This window comes from Macaca thibetana, chromosome 17, assembly GCF_024542745.1.
Source record: "Macaca thibetana thibetana isolate TM-01 chromosome 17, ASM2454274v1, whole genome shotgun sequence".
NCBI classification, from domain to species: Eukaryota; Metazoa; Chordata; class Mammalia; order Primates; family Cercopithecidae; genus Macaca; species Macaca thibetana.
The window spans coordinates 75,881,934-75,904,249 of record NC_065594.1 but is presented as its reverse complement, the minus strand read 5'-3'; the positions used below and the strand labels follow the sequence as shown (position 1 = coordinate 75,904,249).

The 22,316-nt window shown below is 35.8% G+C and overlaps 1 protein-coding gene and 1 long non-coding RNA gene across 6 annotated transcripts in view; one reads left to right on the top strand and one right to left on the bottom strand.

Annotated features, from left to right (window-relative positions):
* The window catches only part of UGGT2 (UDP-glucose glycoprotein glucosyltransferase 2), a 248,017-nt gene that overhangs the window by 24,565 nt on the left and 201,136 nt on the right, over positions 1 to 22,316 (top strand). For all 5 annotated transcript variants that reach the window (XR_007720872.1, XR_007720873.1, XM_050766710.1 and 2 more), the window contains exons 4-5: positions 81 to 193; positions 9,584 to 9,758. Coding sequence is in view for 3 of the 5 variants with exons in the window: in XM_050766710.1 (XP_050622667.1) it covers positions 81 to 193; positions 9,584 to 9,758 (288 nt within the window). In the remaining 2 variants the exon portion in view is untranslated. The remainder of the gene's footprint in view (positions 1 to 80; positions 194 to 9,583; positions 9,759 to 22,316) is intronic.
* LOC126940674 (uncharacterized) lies at positions 69 to 20,855 on the bottom strand. Its single transcript, XR_007720875.1, has 5 exons — positions 20,661 to 20,855; positions 9,643 to 9,791; positions 3,799 to 3,895; positions 2,398 to 2,482; positions 69 to 145 (listed from the first exon to the last, which is right to left on the bottom strand). It is a non-coding gene; the product is annotated as an uncharacterized LOC126940674 (long non-coding RNA).

Genomic DNA, 22,316 nt, shown 5'->3' with positions numbered 1-22,316 from the left:
ATCAAAGTAATGTGTGAGGGTTTTAAAATCGTTTTGTCATTATCAACTACTGTAGCGAAATATAATCTTTGAAATCTTAGATTGCAGCTGATGAGCCACCACCAGATGGTTGTAATGCATTTGTGGTTATCCATAAGAAGCACACCTGTAAAATTAATGAGATTAAAAAGCTGCTGAAGAAAGCTGCTTCAAGGTAAATTAATAATAGCCTATAATGAAAGAAGTGGTTATAAAGAGGACAGTTCAATAGCAGAAACTTCTTATAATAAAAAATTTAATATTCTAAGACATCGTATATTCAAGAATGTGATTTGTATTGAAAACCTTAATATATCTGAGAATGTTTTGTCTTGATTAGCTTTTGATTTTAGCATATAAATTGTGCCAAAATAACATAAAATATATGAAATGTTTCATATAAGCATAACTTGTTTTTTGAAATAAACATGCAAAACTATGAATGTATTTGGTTTATATCTCTTTAAATATAAACTGAATATATACCTGGGGAATAAGAAAGTAATCAAAACAATAGATGCGGTTGCTTCCTATATACAAAACTTTTTTTTTTGCTTTTTTGAAAGTAATTAAGAAATGGCAAATCAGAAGTAAATTATTAATTTATTAGTGATTTTTTAGAGTAATACTGCCAGTATATTTTTATTGCCTGATTATAATTTAAAAATAAAGTAGTTTCATTAATTTTGAAAGAGCTCTATTAAACAGTAATATATATTTATGCATATTAATACTTCTCACTTGTTAAACCATTTCTAACGTTTTCTTATACTTGTATTGATTTTAATATACAAAAGGCTTCTATTTTTATGTAGCCGAATTTTCCTGTGAATGTGACTTCTATATTGTTTTTATACTAACAGTTTTTCCCGAACCTGATTGGAAGATTTTACTAATTATTTCTGTAGCTTTCTTAAAGTTTTTCCTTTTATTTTACATTAAACTTTTAATCTATCTGTAATTTATTTTCATCAAAAGGTAGAATCCAGCCAGATTTTTTTCCTCAGGTAGCTAGTCAATTGTATTCATTATATTTATGTTATGGTCTATTTCGTAGCTCTTTGTTCTGCTCCATTATGTATTTCTTATAGTAGTGTCATACTGTTTTAATATTTGCTGCTTTATTATCCAGTTTCTGACAGGAGGATTTCTTCTTCATTGTGGCTCTTTTTCCTGCAGAATGCCTTAGCTCCTTGTGTTTGTTGATGTTTTTAAATTAACATTGGAATCCTTTTCCTCCCCAAGCTCCTGTTCCCCAAAAGCCTTGTTAGAATTATGTTAAAAGTATTGGTTAATTTAAGAAAAATTTACATCTGTGTTGTATTGAATCTCTTATCAGATAACATGGTATGTTTCTCTGTTCATACCTGCTTTTAAAACTTAAAGGCAGAAATAATTGCTTTATTTTATCAATTATTTTTTCATCGATTGAGATGGATACAAGGTTTTTCTCATTGGACATACTAATGTATTACAAAATACTTTGAAATATTATACCTTCTTTTCAGTTCTGAGGAAAACTACTGGTTATTAATGGTGTGAGATTATCTTAATTTGCTTTTGAATTAGATTGCTTTCATTTTGTTTTCATGTTTCTGCTTTAATAAATGAATAACTGTACATGTATTGAAATTATTTGACATCTTTAATTTTTATCAGTCATTGTACTTTCATATAGTGACTTAGGCAGCCATGTTATTCTTATTCTGAATGAGTTAATATAGGAATTATCTATTCCTTTATGGCATTATTAGACTCACTATAAAATTGTTAACACTAGTGTATATTTTTTCCTTTCCTAGTGCATCTTTTAAAGGAAATTTTGTAATGTTTAAAATTTATTGTCATTGATTTCTGATGTCAAATTTTAAAATTATAGAAACTAATGTACCTTGAAGGTTACCAAAGAAATTAACATCAAACTATTAGGAAAGTCAATCTGCCACGGGCCCTGTGAGTCCTTGCATGTTCTTTCTTGGTCTGACCAGCAAAAAATGCCAGGTCCTGACCACTCTTTACCTGGGCCATTTCTCAGGGTTGTGTTTGCAGTGAGCACCCTTGAGGAATGAGGTAATGTTTGCCTTTGGGATTGGGGGCAGGGAGCAAGCATGTTTTATTGCTTACTATAAAACAGTGCTTCCCCAAGCCCCAGTGTTCCTTAATGGAAACATATGCCAACTCTGTAGGATCCATCTAAGTCCATATTTTGTCACCCCCCGTGGGACTTTGGGGGCAAGCATAATAATGCTTATACTGCTTGCTCTATGTCATGAGCAATAAAGTCGTTTGTCTTTGACCCAGGAGTCTTATGTCTTCTATCAGAACCCATAAAAGAATAAAAGGCTAACTTATTAGTTTGTAAGTCAGGTAAAATCATACCTTAGATTTTTGCAGTTCTTGATAGTTTTGGAGACTGCTATGGGTGGGATGTTGACTGACACATAGCTTCTGGAAGAGGAAGTTCCTAAGGGCCCATGGGTCAAGAAGAAAAAGGGTCAACACTTAACATTTCTTCCCACTGCCCGCCTCTTTCTCCCTGTGCTCTTGGTGGGTGATAGCAGTCTCCTGATTGTGTTGTAGTCCAATACATGTTCCTTGATCTGTGCTCCTAAGGAAAAGGCACTCAAATTTGTCTGATTTAATGGATTATTGTTTTGGCTCTGATTATATAACTGGTATTGGTATTTTACATGCTTACACTGTGAATGCTGTCAATGTTTGTGAAGCCCAGAGGGAAACTCTCATTCAGAGACTACCACACATAGACACTCCCAGGTGGCCCAGCAGAAACAAAGAATCAATCCCAGGAAGAGAAAGGACAATCACAACTTTATATAGACTTCATAGCTGCTGGACCACCCAGAGAGACTGTTTCCAAGTACAGTGGTGCCACCTGCCTGACTCAGCCACTTAGTACACACCCCTTTTTAAAATGAGCAGTTCTTAAGCTGCTGCTAAGCTCTTGTTGAAACTGAACGCCTGACCCATGGAGGCCTTGTGACTGTACCATATGACATTTACATTTTCACGTAGTTCAACTAGGAGTCAGTGTCTGGCAAGGTGAAAGGGACCCAACAAGCCTCTCTGCTCAAATGGAAATTATATATTCAAAAGCACAGCTTCTTGGCCCTAGCATGATACCAGGTATATGTGAAAAAGTGGCAGCTACTCCTTTGGGAGTGAACCCATTTCACTACCTGAAGTAAGGTCACTGGCTCAAAAGGGCGCTCAGTTCACAGTGGTTTCCCTAAATGCCTGGGCCAGGCTGCTGGTATGTTTAACTAAGTTAACAGCTGGTGGGATCTTTGGACTGCCTCTGCTACCATTCCACCAGGCATAAGCCTTGTAAAACCAAAAGCCGAAGTGGTCACTCTACTCAGTGGGCAGAACTCAAGGCCGTCATCCTCTCCCTGAACAAAATCTGACCCCTTGATGAAATATAATACATTTATACTGACTCTTCTGCTGTTGCCAATGGCCTACCTGTCTGGTCTGCCACTTGGAAGACTACAGATGGGCAGATTAAAAATAGCACTCCTTGGGGCTTACACACTGCAAAAGTAATTTACACTTGCCCATCTGACAGTCTGGTGTACTCCTATAGATGTACATATTATAAACCCATTCCCTGATAAGTGTGAATAGAGACAAGCTGACTATGCCAAGACTGTGTGAAGCCCTGACTGCTCTTTACCATGGCCTTTTCTCAGGGTGTTTTCAGTAAGTGACTTTGAGGGATAAGTTAATGTTTCCCCATGGGACAAAGGACAGCTTACTTACTGCTTGTTATTAAATGATGGGTTTCCCACACTCAGTGTTCGTTAGATGTGATCCATACCCACTGCCTGTGTAGAATTCTTGTGGGTCCATCTTCTCCCTATGGGATGTGGGGCCATGGGGAACCCATGTAAACATACTAATGCTCATGTTGCTTGCTGTGCCACAAGTATCAAGTTCTTTGTTTCTGACTCAGAAGTTTCTGTCTGTTGCCATAATCCATGAAACAGTAAAAAGCTAACTTACTGGCTTGTAAGTAGGGTAAAACAATTCTGCAGCCTTACAGAAACATTCTCCCCGCCTCTCTCTGTATACAGGGTAAAGTTAATAATTTTTTTTTTCCTTTTGTGAACTTTAGGCATATACTCTTGGGTTTGTGACCTCTTATCAACATTGGTCAATGGTTTTTTCTTATTTAAGCATATAATTTGTTTTTACATAGGTTATTTATAGTAATACAAATATTTTAATTTTTTCCTCTCTGTAGGTATGTTTCTCCTTCCTAGATTTTCTTTAGTTTTCATTTTCTTTCAGTTTTTCCAGATTAGGTTTTTATCTTTTTCTAAAGAAATGACTGATAAATTTATTCTGCTTTTTAATTCTAACCTAATACGTTTTGCATTTATGTATTTTCTTCTGTCTGTGGTTGAGCTACACACTTGGTTTGTTTTTCTTTTTTTCAATTATAATATATTTAGATCATCAAAGTTGCCTTTCTTTACTATGTGGTATTCTCATTGTCCCAATTTCTTAAAATTCTTCTTAATGGTAGTTTTATTTACCTGTTGAAAAGGGAGTACTGGGAGAAAGTTATACTCGTTTAGGGTGGTAATGATTGCTGTCACTTTCCCCCAGATATATAGCTCATATTTTATTTTGTTTTAATTTATTTTATTTTTCTGAGACAGAGTCTCGCTCTAGTGCCCAGGCTAGAGTGCAGTGGTACAGTCTCACTGCAACCTCTGCTTCCCAGGTTTGAGTTGTACTTCTGCCTCAGCCTCCTGAGTAGATGGGACTACAGGTGCAAACCACCATGCTCAGCTGATTTTTTGTATTTTTTGTAGAGACGGGGCCTTGCTGTGTTGCCCAGGCTGGACTCAAACTCCTGAGCTCAAGCAATCTGCCTGCCTCTGTCTCTCAGAGTGCTGGGATTACTGGCATGAGCTACCACTCTTGGCCTTCATTCACATTTTAATATTGTATCTATAAAGTTTCGGGGCAGATCCAGACCATAGATATTTTTGAACCATGGAGGTACGGGAGAGATGAAGAATCAGTTTACTCTTCTTTTTTTACTAGCACGTTCTTGTTTTAAGTGGTAAGGTTGACTGTCAGTTATGATTCTAAGTTGAACAGCATAGGTTTTATAGTAAGTAAACTTTACTCCCAATTTGTGATATAAAGTTATTGTTAGTTTGCAACTTCATTAAGAATTTTTCTCTTTCTGTGTCTTTGTAAATATTTTTGGAGATACTGTAAAATTTAGTGTCAGGGACTGCTCTCCAAATGCCACTTCAAATCAATATGACTGTCTTTTTTGTGGCTTTAAACTTTTGTCCCAAATGGAAAGCTGTATGTTTAAAGTTAAAAAAAAATCCTATATGGTCATTATAAAAGAGTTCAAATACTTCAGAAAAATGAAAGTGGAAAGGGAAAATGGCCCATAATTCTGCTAACAGTTTAATATATATTATTTTTTAATGCATATATTTATATACAGATATATTTTAAAAAACATTTATTGTACTATAAAGGGTATCTTAGATCCTTCTCCCATTAAGTTATGTGTTCTTACATGTAAATAAATAAAATTACTGGTATGTACCAATTTTATGTGTTAGGCTGTTTTTGTGTTACTATAAGGAAATACCTGAGGCTGGGTAATTTATTAAAAAAAGAGGTTTAGTTGGTTCATGGCTCTGCAAGCTGTACAAGCATAGCGCTAACATCTGCTTGGCTTCTGGTGAGTGCCTCAGGAACCTTACAGCCATGATGGAAGGTGAAGCTGGAACAGGCATGTCACATAGTGAGAGCAGAAGCAAGAGAGTAAGGGAGGCCCCTGCGAATTGCATTTCAACATGAGATTTGGGGGGGACAAATACCCAAACCATATCATTCTATTCCTAGTCCCCAAAATCTCATGTCCTTCTCACATTGGAAATTACAATAATTTCTTCCCCATGTCTTAACTCATTCTGACATCAAGTCCAATGTCCTCAGTGCCATCTGAGACTCATCTGCTTCCACTTATAAGCCTGTAAAATCAAAACAAGTTATTTACTTCCGAGATACAGAGATGGTGCAGGCATTGGGTAAACATTCCTGTTACCAAAGGGAGAAATTGGCCAAAAGAAAAGGGTAACAGGCCCCATGCAAGTCTGAAACACAGTAAGGCAGGCACTAAATCTTAAAGCTGTCATGTAATCCTTGACTCCATGTCCCACATCCTGACGTACATCCTGGTGGGCTCCCTAGGCCTTGGGCAGCTCCAGCCCTCTAACTTTGCAGGATGCAATCCATGTGGCTGCTGTCATGGGTTGGGGTTGAGTACCTCTGGGTTTTCCAGCCAGAGTCTGCAAGCTACTGGTGAATCTACCATCCTTGGGTCTGAAGGGTTGCAGCCCCCCCTCCACTAGCTTCACTAGGCAGTATCCAGGTGGGGACTCTGTGTGAGGGTTCTAACCCCACATTTCCTCTATGCACTGCCCTAGTAGAATATCTGTGGGGGCCTGGCCTGTGTAGCAGGCTCCTGCCTGGGCACTAGGCTTTTCCATACATCCTCTTAAATCTAGGTGGAGGCCTCCAAACCTCCTTCATGCTTGCCTTCTGAGCATCTGCAGACGTGAGACCATCTATAAACTGCCAGGGCTTATGGCTTGTGCCCTCTGGAGCTGTGATGTGAGCTTTACCTCCACCCCTTTGAGCTGAGGGTGGAACTGGAGCAGCTGGATGCAAGTTGCAGCCTGCTGGCATGGCACAGGGCAGTGAGCATTCTTTCCTTTTAGGCATCAGGGCGTATGAGGAGAGGGGCTGCCTCATATAGCTCTGAAATACCTTCCAGGCCTTTTCTTCACTGTCTTGGCTGTCAGCTCCTGGCTCCCTTTTAGTCACACAAATCTCTCTAGCAAGTGGTTGCCCAATAGCCCACTTAGATTCTTCCCCTGAAAATGGGCTTTTTCTTTTCTGGCTAGGGCTGCGAAATTTTCAAACTTATGTTCTGTTTCCCTCTTAAATATGAATTCCAACTTAAAGCCATTTCTTTGTTCCTGCCTCTGAGCATACATTGTTAGAAGCAACCAGGCAACTTCTTGAACACTTTGATGCTTTGAAATTTCTTCCACCAAATATCTTAAGTCACCCTTTAAGTTCAAACTTCCACAGATACCTAGGGCAGAAGCACAATGCAGCCAAGTTATTTGCTGAGGCATAACAAGGGTGACCTTTACTCCAGTTCCCAAAAACTTGACCTGCCATGTAGTAGATGCTGAAAAATATTGAGTGAATGATACCATAATGAAATGAATAAATAAGTTTGATTATTCCACTCCTTGGGGTAGATATATAGGTAGTTTACACTAAACAATATGTAATTGAACTTCCTTGTACATACATCTTTGCACCGTTACCTTGATTATTTTCTTAAATTTCTGGAACTGAAATCTCTAGGTAAGTACATGTATATTAAAATGTATACTCCAGAATTGTCTTCTGGTTTTACACTCTACTTCTAAAATTTTTACCAATGCTAATTTGTATTAATTCTCTTTAACACCTTAGTCAATTCAGTAAATGAAAATTGCTACTTTTAAATATAATTATTTAATTTTTAAAGATTGTTTTCCTCTTATCCAGCCATCCTCTGTAAGTATAATTTTTCTACCTATGATATATCCAAGCCATTCCTGAATTAATCATAAAAGAAAAATTTGAAAATTATGTTGTCTATAGGTACAGGAAGGAAGGTGCTGTTGATCACAGACTCAGCAAATGGTAGAGAGCCCTTACCTTTGTGTGTAAAGTCTCTTCCGTTTCCTCTAATTTTTCCTTTTATATTCAACCTCAAGATTTATATGCTAGCATAGTTTTATTGGCAGCCTTTCTAGTTTTCAACAGTAGTCAATTCTTTGAAGGAATAATTTCTCAGACTTACATTAAAATTTAAGATTCCTTATATAAATTACTAAATGTACTTCTGTGATACTGATTTGATAAAATCAGATTTATAAAATGATAATCCTGCTGCTATATAAGTGACATTTGAGTTCCAAGGTTTCAGTTAAAATTTATGAGAATAATTTTAATACTTTCGTGCAAGAATCTCTTTCACTTCTCTTTTCAAATGTGAAGTATGATTTTGTATCCTTTTAGCATTTATTAATAGCATCTCATGAAGAAAGAGCAAATTCAATGTCTCTTGTTTTGCACATTCATGTCTCTTCATCTGTTACAGAGAAGATCAGTAATGAAGTGAAATTCTATTTGGGGCTAAGATTCTATTGATTTTATACTTCAACTATCTAAACATTGACAGTAGTATTTTAAAAATCACATCTTGAATAGCAGTAATCAAATTAAAGTAGATAAATGTGTGAATATTTTATACTTGAATGAAAAGTTTATTTAAAAAGTGGAAGGGTATACATACTGTACAAGCCAAACTATAAACTAATATAAGGATGCTTGAATTATATAATTTTCTAGACTTTTAATAACATTTCTATATTGATGTTGAGTAATATCACAAATTCTAAGCCAAATAACTGTGGAAATCTCTCAAATTATTCTGTTAGTCAATAAGATTGAATGCTTGAATGATTTTGATTTAGAATATGTTGAGTCAGTAAGTAGTTAAGCTAGAATTGAATCAAATTCTGCCTGATGTCAAAACCCAGCTTTTTTTCCACCAACATGCTGTAGGAATGTTACTCATACCCTTTTTTCTTCTGTCCTTAACATCTGTTATCCAAAGGTAGTAACTGACTGAAAGATTGTAGAGATCAGAATTCACTAAATACAAGGTTATTTCTCAACATCCTTGTTACTCTGAACTTCCTTATCTCTTGGTTTGCTTTCTACCTGTATAAATTGCCAAAACATATGGGCTTTGGAATTCCATAAACAGGAGTTGAAATTCTGGCTTTCCGTTTGATCTTTTCCGGAATAGTTAACTTATCTGAACCTCAGAAACTTAAAAGTTTCAGTGATGGTAGCTGTCTTAATTTTTTTGTGAAATAGAATTTACTAATAAGTATAAAGAACCTAGCACGGTGCCTGGCAAATAAGAAATCAGTTAAAGTCTGTTTCTTGTAATAGTGCTAGACCATAAGAGTCCTGGTTTCTTTGCTTATACTTGGGGATTTGATGAGTACTTGTTCATACTAAGTACGGATAATCTTTGAATAAGGTAGTACTTTTGCTTTGTTCCTTGAATATTTGTACCTTGTTTTCAGGAAATACAAGCTGTAATGAAAAATTATAACCTTCTAATAGAATAAAATATAAATTTTATTTCACTGAAAATTGTGTTGCCATTATATGTTATTGCTTAAAGATAATAAACCTTGTTGGGAAATAAAGTATTTTTAATATTAGATTTGGGTTAACCAAATTCTTTATTTCTTTTCTGTCATTTAGTTCAAGTTGTGTGTACAAAGTCATCACAGGAAATTTAAATTCTTTTTCTGTGATTATGTATATTATGAATTGTTTGATAAGCAGCAGTTATACAGAATTGATATGCCATTGACTTTCAATTCTTTCAAAACTTTGTGTTTTGCTTTTATCTTAGGACTAGACCTTATCTATTTAAAGGAGATCATAAATTTCCCACAAACAAAGAGAACTTACCAGTGGTGATTCTCTATGCCGAAATGGGTACTAGAACATTTAGTGCATTTCACAAAGTATTGTCTGCAAAAGCTCAAAATGAGGAAATTCTGTATGTTCTTCGCCATTATATTCAGGTATGTGCTTGTTTTTTCCAAGGTTACTTTTGGCTGTAGAAAAAAACAGTTATTATGATAATTTTCTTACTAGATTTAAATAGTAATTTTCACCAGAATAGTTATCTTGTTTTAACTTAACAAATATGACTTTCATGTGGGAAAATATGTTGGGATTCTGTCTCTTCTGGGGGTATGATGTCTATAACTCTTTGCCTTATATCTGGCACAAATTTAAAACTTGGATAAAAAACAAAAACATACTTCAATAATGTGTATAATATTTGCTAAGAATTTGCAATGAAGAAATCTAATTTACTCAGTATACTGATAATATATACAGTATTAGATCAAAGTACAAAGCATGGTGTTGGAGTACTGTTAACTCTTTCTTTTGAGACCTGACTACTTTTCATTCAGGCATCTGGTATGTGCTGTATTGTTCCCCATTCTGTTAGCTTCCCATTGCTATGACACTATCACATTTTTCTGTTTTAATGATTTCATAGCACTTATTACTATATCTCAAGTTTAACACTTTCAGCACACATACGTGCACACACACACACACACACACACACGTGCGTATGAATACAATGGCCATTAGAGGAAGGACTTCGCTTTTTTACTACTGTCTTCCCAACATGGAGTACTTTAATTTGCATTTCCCAAATTAAGATTTATATACTAATATCTAATGTAATTAAAACCTTACGAATATATTTGTAAATTGCCTGTCCATAGCCTTTGCCTATTTTTGAATTGGATTCTTTTTTTTCTCATTGGTTTTTAGGTGTTTTTAATATATTTTGAATACTAATCTTCCATACTTTGCAGCATCTTCTCCTAATGCCTTTCTGGTCTGGTATTTTTTTAAAAATTGTTTATGACATCTTTTACAAATATTACTTGTGATATAGTCACATTTACTCAACTTTACCTTAATGATTTCCTTTATTGATGTTATAAGGACATTCTCTTGTAAGAGCTGAAGTTCTATTTTTTGTTTTGGTTTTTAATCCATCTGGAATTTATTTGAATATACTATGGGGTAGAGATATAATTCTGTTTTTTTCCATATGGAAAATTATTGGTCTTCACATACTTCATTGAACAGTCAAGTCTTTATTCTACTCCATCATATGCCAAATTTTTATATAGACGTATGTATTTTTAGACTTTCCATTCTGTTGCAGTGATATGTATGTCTATTCTACACAAATATAACATTTTAATTGGTGTAGTTTAAAATATATTTTGATATCTGGTAGTACAGCTCTGCTTCTTAGTTTTTGTTTTTCTAAATACCTTGACTGTTCTTGCATGATATGTAGCCATGTTAATTTTAGAATTAGTTGGCCAGGTTCCATGAAACATGTTGTTGGGATTTCATATGGGAATGAATTGGACCTTTCTGATTAATTTTGAAGAGACTTTTTCTTCATATATATTGAGCTTTGCCTTCTATGAACATATTTTTATTTCACAATCTAGTCAGATGTCTTTTTGAAAAGTATCATCTGTGATGTACAATGTTGGTTTTCAACAATCACACAGAGTCATCTGTCAGTCACCTTAGTACCATCACATTCACATACAGATTCTTGTAGGAACATATGTTTTCAATTTACTTGGATAAATGCCTGGAAGTTCTATTGCTGAGTTGTATGGTAAGTCAATGTTTAACTTCATAATAAACTATAGCAAACTGTCTCTCAAAGTGACTGTACAATTTTTCATTCCCCTTAGCCAGGAAAGATAATTTCGCTGCTCTAAGTCCTAACCACCATTTGTTAATGTCAGTTTTTTTATTATAGCTGTTCTAGGTACACAGTGGTATCTCACTGTGGTTTTAATTTGCATTTCTCTAATGACTAATGAAGTTGTCTGACTTTTCATAAGTTTCTTTTTGGTGAACTTTTTTTGTTGAGTTTTCAGAGTTCTTTATATGTTCTAGATATAAGTCCTTTATGAGATACATGATTTACAAACATATTCTACGAGTTTGTGAATTACCTTGTCATTCTCTTAATGTGTTTTGCAGAGGAAGAGTTTTTAATTTTGATTAAGTCCAGTTCATCATCTTTTTTTTATAGATTATATTTTTCATATTATACCTAAAAACTCATCACCAATCTCAAGGTCATGCAGGTTTTATTCTAGGCATTTTATAGTTTTATGTTTACACATAGGTTTATGATCCATTTGAGTTAAGATTTGTACAACTTGTGAGATAGATGTTGAGATTTATTTTTCTGCATATGGATATCCAGTTGTTTCCACATTTGTTTAAAAGACTATCCTCCTCCATTGAGTTTCGTTTATCCACTTGTAAAATATAAATGACCCTATTTGTATGGGTCTATTTCTGGCTTTGCTTTTCTGTGCTATTAATCTATCTGTCTCTCCTAACATCAATACTACACTGCTTGATTACTCTAGCTTTATAGCCTTGAGATCAGGTTGTGTTAGTCTTCCAGCTTTGTTATTCTTTTTCAGAATTGTTTTAGCTAATCTAATTCCTTTGTCTCTTCCTGTGAACTTTCAAATCAGCTTGTCTGTATCTACAAAAAATCTTGCTGGCATTTTGATTGAGATTACAATCAACATATAAATTAAATTTGTGAGAGAACATCTTAAAAATATTCAGTCTTCCAGTTGATGAAAATTATATTTCTTGATTTATTTAGACAGCCTTTGATTTCTTTCATCAGTGTTTTTCTTCTTTTTCAACCTACATGCCATTTATCTTTTTTAACCTTAATGATTAGGACTTCTAGTCAGTGTTGAATGGGAAGTGGTGAGGGATGATATCCTTGCCTTTTTCCTGATTTGGGGAGAAAGCGTTTGGTCCTCCACTGTTAACTATTATATTAGAGGCAGGGTTTATTTTTAATTTTTTAAGTTCTGGGATACATGTGCAGGATGTGCAGGTTTGTTACATAGGCAAATGTGTGCCGTGGTGGTTTGCTGCACCTATCAACCTATCACCTAGGAATTAAGCCCAGCATGCACTGTGTAGTATTTTATGGTGCATGTGTACCACATTTTCTTTATCCAGTTTACTGTTGATGGGCATTCAGGTTGATTTCCATGTCTTTGCTTTGTGAAAAGTGTTGCAGTGAACATATGCATGCATGTGTGTTTATGGTGGAGCAATTTATATTCTTTTGGGTATATACCCAGTAATGGGATTGCTGGGTCGAATGGTAGTTCTATTTCAGGTTCTTTGAGGATTGCCATACTATTTTAAATGAACTGGTTTACAGTACCACCGGCAGTGTATGTGCATTCACTATTTTCTGCAGCCTCACCAGAATCTGTTATTTTTTGACTTTTTAATAGTAGCCATTCTGACTGATACAAGGTGGTATCTCATTGCGGTTTTGATTTGCATTTCTCTAATGATTAGTAATATTGAGCATATTTTCATATGCTTTTTGGCCACAGCATATGTCTTCTTTTGAAAAGTGTTCATGTCCTTTGCTCACTTTATTTATTTATTTATTTATTTATTTATTTATTTATTTATTTTAGACAGAGTGTTGCTCTTTCACCAGGGTGGAGTGCAGTGGCGTGATCTCAGCTCACTGCAACCTCTGCCTCCTGGGTTCAAGCAATTCTCCTGCCTCAGCCTCCCAAGTAGCTGGGATTATGGGCATCCACCAACATACCCAGCTGCTTTTTGTATTTTTAGTGGAGACGGGATTTCACCATTTTGATCAGGATGGTCTCAATCTCTTGACCTCATGATCCACCCACCTCAGCCTCCCAAAGTGCTGGGATTATAGGCGTGAGCCACTGCGCCCAGCCTTTGCTCACTTTTTAATGAGGCCATTTATTTTTTGCTTGTAAATTTAAGTTCCTTGTAGATTCTGGATTTTAAACCTTTGTCAGAAACATAGTTTGCAAATATTTTCTCCTATTATGTAGGTTGCCTGTTTACTCTGTTGATAATTTCTTTTGCTGTGCAGAAGCTCTTTAGTTTAATTAGGTCCCATTTGTCAATTTTTGTTTTTGTTGCAATTGCTTTTGGTGTCTTCGTCATGAAATCTTTGTCAGGGACCATGTCCAGAATGGTATTTCCTAGTTTATCTTCTGAGGGTTTTTATAGTTTTATGCTTTACATCAAGTCTTTAATCCATTTTGAGTTGATTTTTTATATGGCATAATGAAGGAGCCCAGTTTCAGTCTTCTGCATATGGCTAGCCAGTTTTCCCAGCACCATTTATTGAACAGGGAGTTCTTTCCCCATTGCTTGCTTTTGTCAGCTTTGTCAGAGATCAGATGGCTGCAGGTGTGCGGCATTATTTCTGGGCTCTCTATTCTGTTCTATTGCTCTGCATGTCTGTTTTTATGCCAGTACCATGGTGTTTTGGTTACTGTAACCTTCAGCTTTGTTCTTTTTGCTTAGGTTTACCTTGACTATTTGGGCTCATTTTTGTTCCATATGAAATTTAAAATAGCTTTCTTTAATTCTGTGAAGAATGTCCTTGGTAGTTTGATGGGAATAGCCTTGAATCTGTAAATTGTTTTGACAGTGTGACTATTTTAACAATATTGATTTTTCCAATCCGTGAGCCTGGAATGTTTTTCCATTTGTTTGTGTCATCTCTGATTTACTTGAGCAGTGTTTTGTATTAATAATTCTCATTTTAGAGATTCACCTCCCTGGTTGGTTGTGGTCATTAGTATTTTATTTTTGTGGCAATTGTAAATGGGATTACATTCCTGATTTGGCTGTCAGTTTGGATGTTGTTTCTGTATAAAAATGCTAGTGATTTTTGTACATTGATTTTGTATCCTGAAACTTTGCTGAAGTTGTTTATCAGATCAAGGAGCTTTTGTGCAGACTATGGGATTGTCTAGATACAGAATCATGTTGTCTGCAAACAGGTATAGTTTGTTTGCTTCCTCTTTTCCTATTTGGATGCCTTTTATTTCTTTCTGTTGCCTGGTTGCTCTGGCCAGGACTTTCAGGACTATGTTGAATAGGAGTAGTGATAAAGGGTATGTTTAAATCCCTTATGTATTCTGATTATTAATTGCTTGTCAGATGGATATTAGTTAAATATTTTCTCCTATTCTGTGGATTGACGCTTCACTGTGTTGATTATTTACTTTGCTGTATAGAAGATTTTTAGCTTGATGTTAACTCCACTTGTCTATTTTAATTGTGTTGCCTGTGCTTTTGAAGTCTCACACAGAAAATTTTTGCCCAGACCGATGTCCTGGAGCATTTCTCCAATATTTTCCTCTAGTCATTTCATAGTTTTGGGTCTTATATTTAAGTCTTTAATCTATTTTGATTTGATATTTGTGTATGGTGAGAGATAGTGGTCTGGTTTCATTCTTCATTATGGTTGTTCAGTTTTCATATTGAAAAGACTGTCCTTTCCCCAATGAATGATTTTGGCATGTTTGTCGAAAATGAGTTGGTTCCAAATGAGTTGCTTCCAGTTGTGTAGATTTACATCTGGGTTCTCTATTCTGTTACATTGGTGCCTTTGTCCGAATACGAATTCTTCTAATCCATGAACATGGAATATCTTTCCATTTTTTTGGTGTTCTCTTCGATTCCTTTCATCAGTGTTGTAGTTTCCTTTGTATTAATATAGGTCTTTCACTTCTTTGGTTAAATTAATTTCTAGATATTTCATATTTGTAACTATTGTAACATTTTCAGAATATTGTTTGCTGTTGGTGTATATAAATAGTAGTGAATTTTGTATATTGATTTTATATCTTGCAACTTTGCTGAATTCATTTATTGGTTGAAACAGTTGTTTGGTGGAGTCTTTAGGTTTTTCTAATATAAGATCATATTGTTTGCAAACAAGGGTAATTTGACTTCTTCCTTTCCAATTTGGATGCTCTTTAATTATTTCTCTTACCTTATTACCCTGCCTAAGGCTTCTAGTATTATGTTGAATAAAAATAGTGAAAGGGGGCATTCTTGTCTTGTTCTCCAGATCTTTGAGGAATGGCTTTCAATTATTCACTGTTTCCATATGATTTTAGCTGTGGATTTGTCATATATGGCCTTAATTATTTTGAGTATGTTCCCTCTATACCTAGTTTGTTGTGGGGGGTTGGGGCTTGTCAGAAAGAGATATTGAATTTCATCAAATGCCTTTTCAGCATATATTTAAATTATATGGTTTTTGTGTTCTTGGTTCTTTTAATATGGTTTTATTGATTTGTGTATGTTGATTTGTGTATATTGAACTATCCTCTATCCCTGGGATGAATCTCACTTGATCATGGTGCATGATCTTTTTAAGGTGTTGTTGAATTCATTTTGCTAATATGTTGTTGAGGATTTTTACATCTGTGTTTATTGGTGATATTGGCATATAGTTTTTTTTTTTTCGTTGTATCCTTGTCTTGTTTTGGTATCAAGGTAATGCTGGCCTTCTAGAATGAATTTGGAGGTGTTCTCTCCTCTTCAAGTTACAGAGCAGAGTTAGAGTTTCCAAGACTGGGGACGGCAGTCCTGCCTTTCCTCTTTGTCTTTGTCCTCAGGCATATTTCTCCCTTTAGGCACTCATGATGTTTCCCATGGGTTGAGGCAGGGACAGGTCTCCTTGCAGAGATCCCCACAATAGTGGGGAAGCTGATGTTGACCTGAATCTCATTTTTTCTAGTGTAGAAACCTAGGAGTCAGGGAAATTTTTCATGTAGTTGTGCTGGGCAGATTGTGGGGAGAGGCATCATAGATATGGAAGTCCAACTTTCTTACTGTCTGCTCAGAGTTTTTTCACTTCTCTGGAAAAGCTCTAGAAACTGTCTCATACTCATTTGAGTTCTGGGATATTGCTGGTGACTATCTTGCCACTGTATATTTGTTTATTTTCTATGGTTGGGAGCGAAACCTGCTTGCTTCACTGTCATTTTGGAACCTATGGACCGGAGATCCATGCATTATTTAGAAGTGTTACCTTACAAATATTTGGTGACATTCCACTTTTTGTTGTTGTTATTGTTATTGATTTCTAGTTTACTTTTGTTATGGTCTGAGATTATACTTTGTATAATTTTTAAAAATGTGTTAAGTTTTGTTTTATGGCTCAGAATATGATTTATTTTCGTGGATGTTTCATGTTCACTTGAAAGGAATGAGTATTCTGTTGTTGGGTAGAATGTTTTCTAAACATTAATTAGGTAATGTTGGCTCATAGATTATCTATATCCTTATTGACTTTCTGCTTATTTGTTCTATCAGTTGCCTTAAGAGGAATGCTAATATCTCCAGCTATGAATGTAGACTTGCCTGTGTTTCCTTTTAGATCTGTCAGTTTTGTCTCATATGTTTCAAAGTTTTGTATTAATGCTTACATATTAGCATTGTATGTCATTATAGAATTGAGCCCTTTATCATTATGTAATTTACCTCTTTGTTTGAGAAGTATCTCTCTCTGTTGCCCAGAATGGAGTGCTGTGGTACGATCATAGTTCACTGCTGCCTTGAACTCTTGGGCTCAAGTGATCTCCCACTTTAGCCTCCCAAGAAGTTAGGACCACAGGTATGCACCACCACACCCAGCTTTTTAATTTTTGTAGAGACAAGGTCTTGCTATGTTGCCCTGGCTGGTCTCAAACTCCTGGCCTCAAGTGATCCTTTCACTTTGGCCTCCCAGAGTGTTGGGATTACTGGCATGAGCCACCATACCCAGCCTAATTTACCATTTTGTCTCTGATATTATTTTCTGTTCTGAAGTTTATTTTGTCTGCAATTAATATATCTATTCCTACTTTGTTTTGATTAATGTTTGCATGATACGTTTTTGTCTTTTTTTTTTGTTTTAACTTTTAACCTATCTATATCTTTTTATGTAAGTGGGTTTTTATAGGCAGCATATAATTGGATCTTGCTTTTTTAACCTAATCTGACAATCTCTACTTTTAACCCATGAGTTAGGACATTCATATTTAAAGTGATTTGATATTGTTGGTTTAACAATCTGTCACCTTGCTGTTTCTGTTGATTCCATTTGTGCTTTATTTCTGTGTAATATGTCTTTCTCTAGCTGTCTGTATTTTCTCTTTGTCTTTGGTTTCAGGCATTTGAATATGAGATTTGTAGGTATTTATCCTGTTAGATGTTCTCCAAGTTTTTTGAATGTGTAGATGGGTGTCGTTCACTGATTTTGGAAAATTCTTGACCGATGTTTTTCATTGATCATTGCCACTCCTATTTCCACTCTCTTCCTCCTTTTGGGATTCTGATTATGTCTACGTTACAACGTGTGGTACTGTCCCACAGCTCCTCTGCTCAGTTTCTTCTTGTTGTTTGCTTTTTGGATTTTTTCCTTTCTTTCTCTACTACTTTTTCTTCTTAAATTCAATTTGAATAATTTCTATTGACCTGCCTTGTACTTAACCAAATTTTTTTTTTTTTTTTTTTTTTTGAGACAGAGTCTCGCTCTGTCACCCAGGCTTGAGTCTAGTGATGCGATCTCAGCTCACTGCAGTCTCCACCTCCTGGGTTCAAGCAATTCTCTTGCCTCAGCCCCCAAGTAGCTGGGATTACAGGCACACACCACCATACCTGGCTAGTTTTTGTATTTTTAGTAGAGACATGGTTTCTCCATGTTGGTCAGGCTGGTCTTGAACTCCTGACCTCAGGCGATCCATCGCCTCAGACTCCGATAGTTCTGGGATTACAGGTGTGAGCCACTGCGCTCAGCCAGCCAATTCTTTCTTTGGCTATATCAAGTTTACCTGTGACTCTGTTGAAGGCCTTCTTTATTTCTGTTACTGTGCTCTTAATTTCTATCATTGCCATTTGGCTCCTTCTTACAGTTTTAATATGTGTGATGAATTTGCCTCTCTGATCATTCATATATTCTACTTTTTTCATTAGAGCATTTAACATGTTAATCATTATTTTAAATACCCTCCTGAAAGTTTCAGCCTCTTTTTTACATCTGATTTTGAAATTGTTGATTTGTCTCTTCAGGCTTTTGTTCCGTTAACTTTTTGGATATCGTGTGATTGTTGTTGATGAAAGCTGAACATTTTGTGTAGGAGCCTTGACCCTGCCTTTAGTGTAGGCCATGCCTTTCATGTCTGCAGGATTGAGCTGTTCTGGTCAGGAGTTGGGTTGGGTTTCACGTTTGTTGTCCACTTGACTTTAGGTCTCCCACTTAGATTTGGATCTTCCCTTTGCACAGCTCCCCAGAGAGAATGTGTTTCTTACAGCTTTCCCACCTCTATTTCAGTGTTATCTTTACTCAACCCTTGTTAGATTGGCCTTGAGGTGAAGGTGAGGGGGCAGGTAAGGAAGGGGATATTCTCTGATGTTCTAATTAAGTTTCTTTTCTAGGCAGACTGTAAATTTGGGCCTCCAGGTTTCTGATCCTCTCTCAGAATGTGGGGCCTGGCAGGTATTCCTGTCCCTCCTTCAGGCTAAGGCTTTCATCTATTCCATTTCTTCTGTCTGCAGTAGGCTTCCACCAGTGCACTATATAGCTACAATTTTGTCGCCCTTGCCTCTGAAGATTAAGGCTTTGGTTTTGTAGGAGAGAGAGGTCTGAAGTGGATTTCAGCAGTGATTTTCTTTCCTCTCTCTCTGTCAGCATTAGAGTAGAAGCTTTCTCAGGACTTCCCCCAGTCTTCCCTGTGCTAGAGGGTTTCAGCCTTGCTATGTCTGGAGCTGCCAGCTTCACACTCTCATGTTAGCCTACATTTAGCCTTTAGCAAGCTATATAGATTTCAGCTAAATATCTTTACCAGCTTCACTAGCATTTGGTGGTATCTGTCCTAGGTATTCAAATGTTCACCTTCCCATAGGCGCCTTTTTCTTCTGTTATCATTCTCATTCCATCTGCTTTATTTTTTCTTCAGAAAATTTTCTAATACAAAAGCCTAAAAATAATAAACATTTTTGTATATACTACCCAGAATTGACAGCTAACATTTTATCTTTTCTTCAAGTTTATTTTTTAATTAATAAAACTTTAAAAATAAAGTTGAAGGTTATTTTGTTTTCCGTTGTCAGTCTCATTCTCTACCCCAACACCAATTGGAGTGTTCTTTTAAATAATAAAGTGTTCTCACTCCTAGAGATCTTGCTTCATTAGATCTGGCATATTGGTTGGGAATATATAGCATATGCTTCTGAGACCCTCTGATATCTGTCCACTGAAGAAGGAGAAAGATGAGACATTTTAGTTCCAAGAGAGAGGAGGTCATAACTAGGTGGCTCTTAATAAGGATGTAATGCTTATAAAATTATTTTTCCTTGTTTTGAAATATACAATAAATTATTAACTATAGTCACTCGATTGTGCTGCTGAACACTAGATGTTATTCTTCCTAACTATATTTTTATACCTATTAGCCATCCCCTCTGAATCCCCATATCTCCACTACTTTTTCCGTCTTCTGGTAACCATCATTCTAGTCTCTGTCTCCATGACTTCAATGGAATGTTCCTAACACAAATAAATGATAAAATGTTTGAGGTGATAGATATCCCAAATACCCTGATTTGATCATTACATTTTGTATGTTTGTATCAAATTATAACATATACCCCATAAATATATGCAGCTTTTCTGTATCCATAATAATTAAAAATAAAAAATTAAAAAAAAATTTTTTTTCCTAGAGTTGCTTTGATTACATAGCTTTGCTGCTTACATGGGGAATCCAAAATTTAAGTTTCTTAGAGCTGATTGAAGCTACCTTATAACTTCTCAAAGCAGTAATATATGACTGCAGAGGATGAAAAACTCTAAGTTACTACTATTTTTGAAGAAACTAGGTATTCTTTGAATTAGAAATTTGTTAGGGTGATCTGTCATCTCTTCCTTCTTTCTTTCCTGCATGCACATTTATTAGATGCTATGTCTGTGTCTGCACTGCTTTGTAACAAATCTTCTCAAAATTTAGTGGCTTAAGGCAGTATTGACTTACCATTTCTCTTTATTCTGTAGGTTGACAGTTGGGGCACTTTTTCTGCTGGTATTGTTCATACTGTGGGGGTCATTCAGTACTAGATTAGAGCTTGAGGATTCGAGTTATTCTGACAGACCTGTATAGCAGTTCAGGCTGATAACTGGAGTTTCTTGGTTCTTTTCTACATGGCCTTTCATCTTCCAAGAGTTAGACTATGATTCTTCACATCATAATGGCTTAGGGTTCCAGAAAGAAAAGAGTAGAACTTGCAATATCTCTTAAGCCCTATGCCCAAGAACTCATGCGATGATAGTTCTGCCACGTTATATTAGTCTAAGCAAGTCACAAGGCTAGCCAGATTCAAAAGAATGGAAAAATAGACTCAGTTTCCTGGTGAGAAGTGGCAAGGTCACATTGCAAATGAGTCTGGACATGGGAAGGAGTTACTCACTTGTGGCCTTTTTAATAATCTTCCACAAATGCCTATAAGTTGGGCACCATGCTTAGTTCTAGTGATAGAAGATAAGTAGCTTATTTCAGTATCTTAATTTTGTTTTATATATTTGATAATTTGTGATGCAAGTTCACTTTGCACTGGTATTAATCCCATGGGAGGACTGTAAAACACCTTGCCAATACTGTGTTCCAGTATCAATCCGCTGGCATGAGTGTGGTGAGACAGAACACTCACACAACAAGTTTAGGGAAGCAATTTTATTGCTCACAGATACGCAGCAAGTGACAGTAGACACCTAAGGATTCATGGCAAGCTCATCCCCCAAAGCTTAGGATAGCTGCCCAGGAGGATGGAATCTCATGTGCACATCCTTCATGTTGCACCACGGCTGAGGAACTCTGAAAGCCTGCTCTGCCCTGGGTTTTATACCTAGGAGCAACTTGATGAGCTGTGCTAAAGCATTGCAAGACATCCTGTTCTAGGAGCAATAGGAACAGATCTTGGCCTTACTGGCAATTCCTTCATATTTCTTGCATTTCCAGCACATCATTCTACAGTTATTCTGAGATTTACAAGTGAGAAAGCAAGGAAGAGCTGGGTTGCCAAGATCTTTCGGGGACTTGGCCTACAATAACATCATATAAAATGTATTTTTTTCCCCTCAGTGTTCTTCACATTCTCAATTTTAATTGTTCATTGTATAATTTTGAGTGAGTTATTGCTATTTAGTAGAAGTGGAAAATCTTCAATATTCTTGAGTGTGTTGGCATATAGATATTTGCATAGTCTACATAAAGATTATCTGTAAAGTGAGATATAAAGTGTGGGTGTGTGTACAATTCATAAATGATTACATATTTAAGTCATTAATTTCATAAATATTTGGATGCCTCTGTGCCAGGCATTGGTTCATGTAGCGGTGAATAAGAGAGAAACATTCCTTTTTCTCAGAGAACTTCAATTTTTGCGGCAAGAGATGTAAAACAGATTTATGTTAGTGAAGAAAGTGTTTTCAGAAAAACAAATATAGAAGAAGAGGATAGAGAGTCATGGGTCTAAAGTGTGCACTCTAAACATTTTACATTGTCTAATTATCTTGTACCAATAATTCTCAATTTTTCCCAACTGAGTTTGCTAGAAGGATGGATACATTCCCATCAATAACAGTAGCACCTTAAGGCTATGATTCTCTATCAGGTAAGGCAGAGATGACAGGC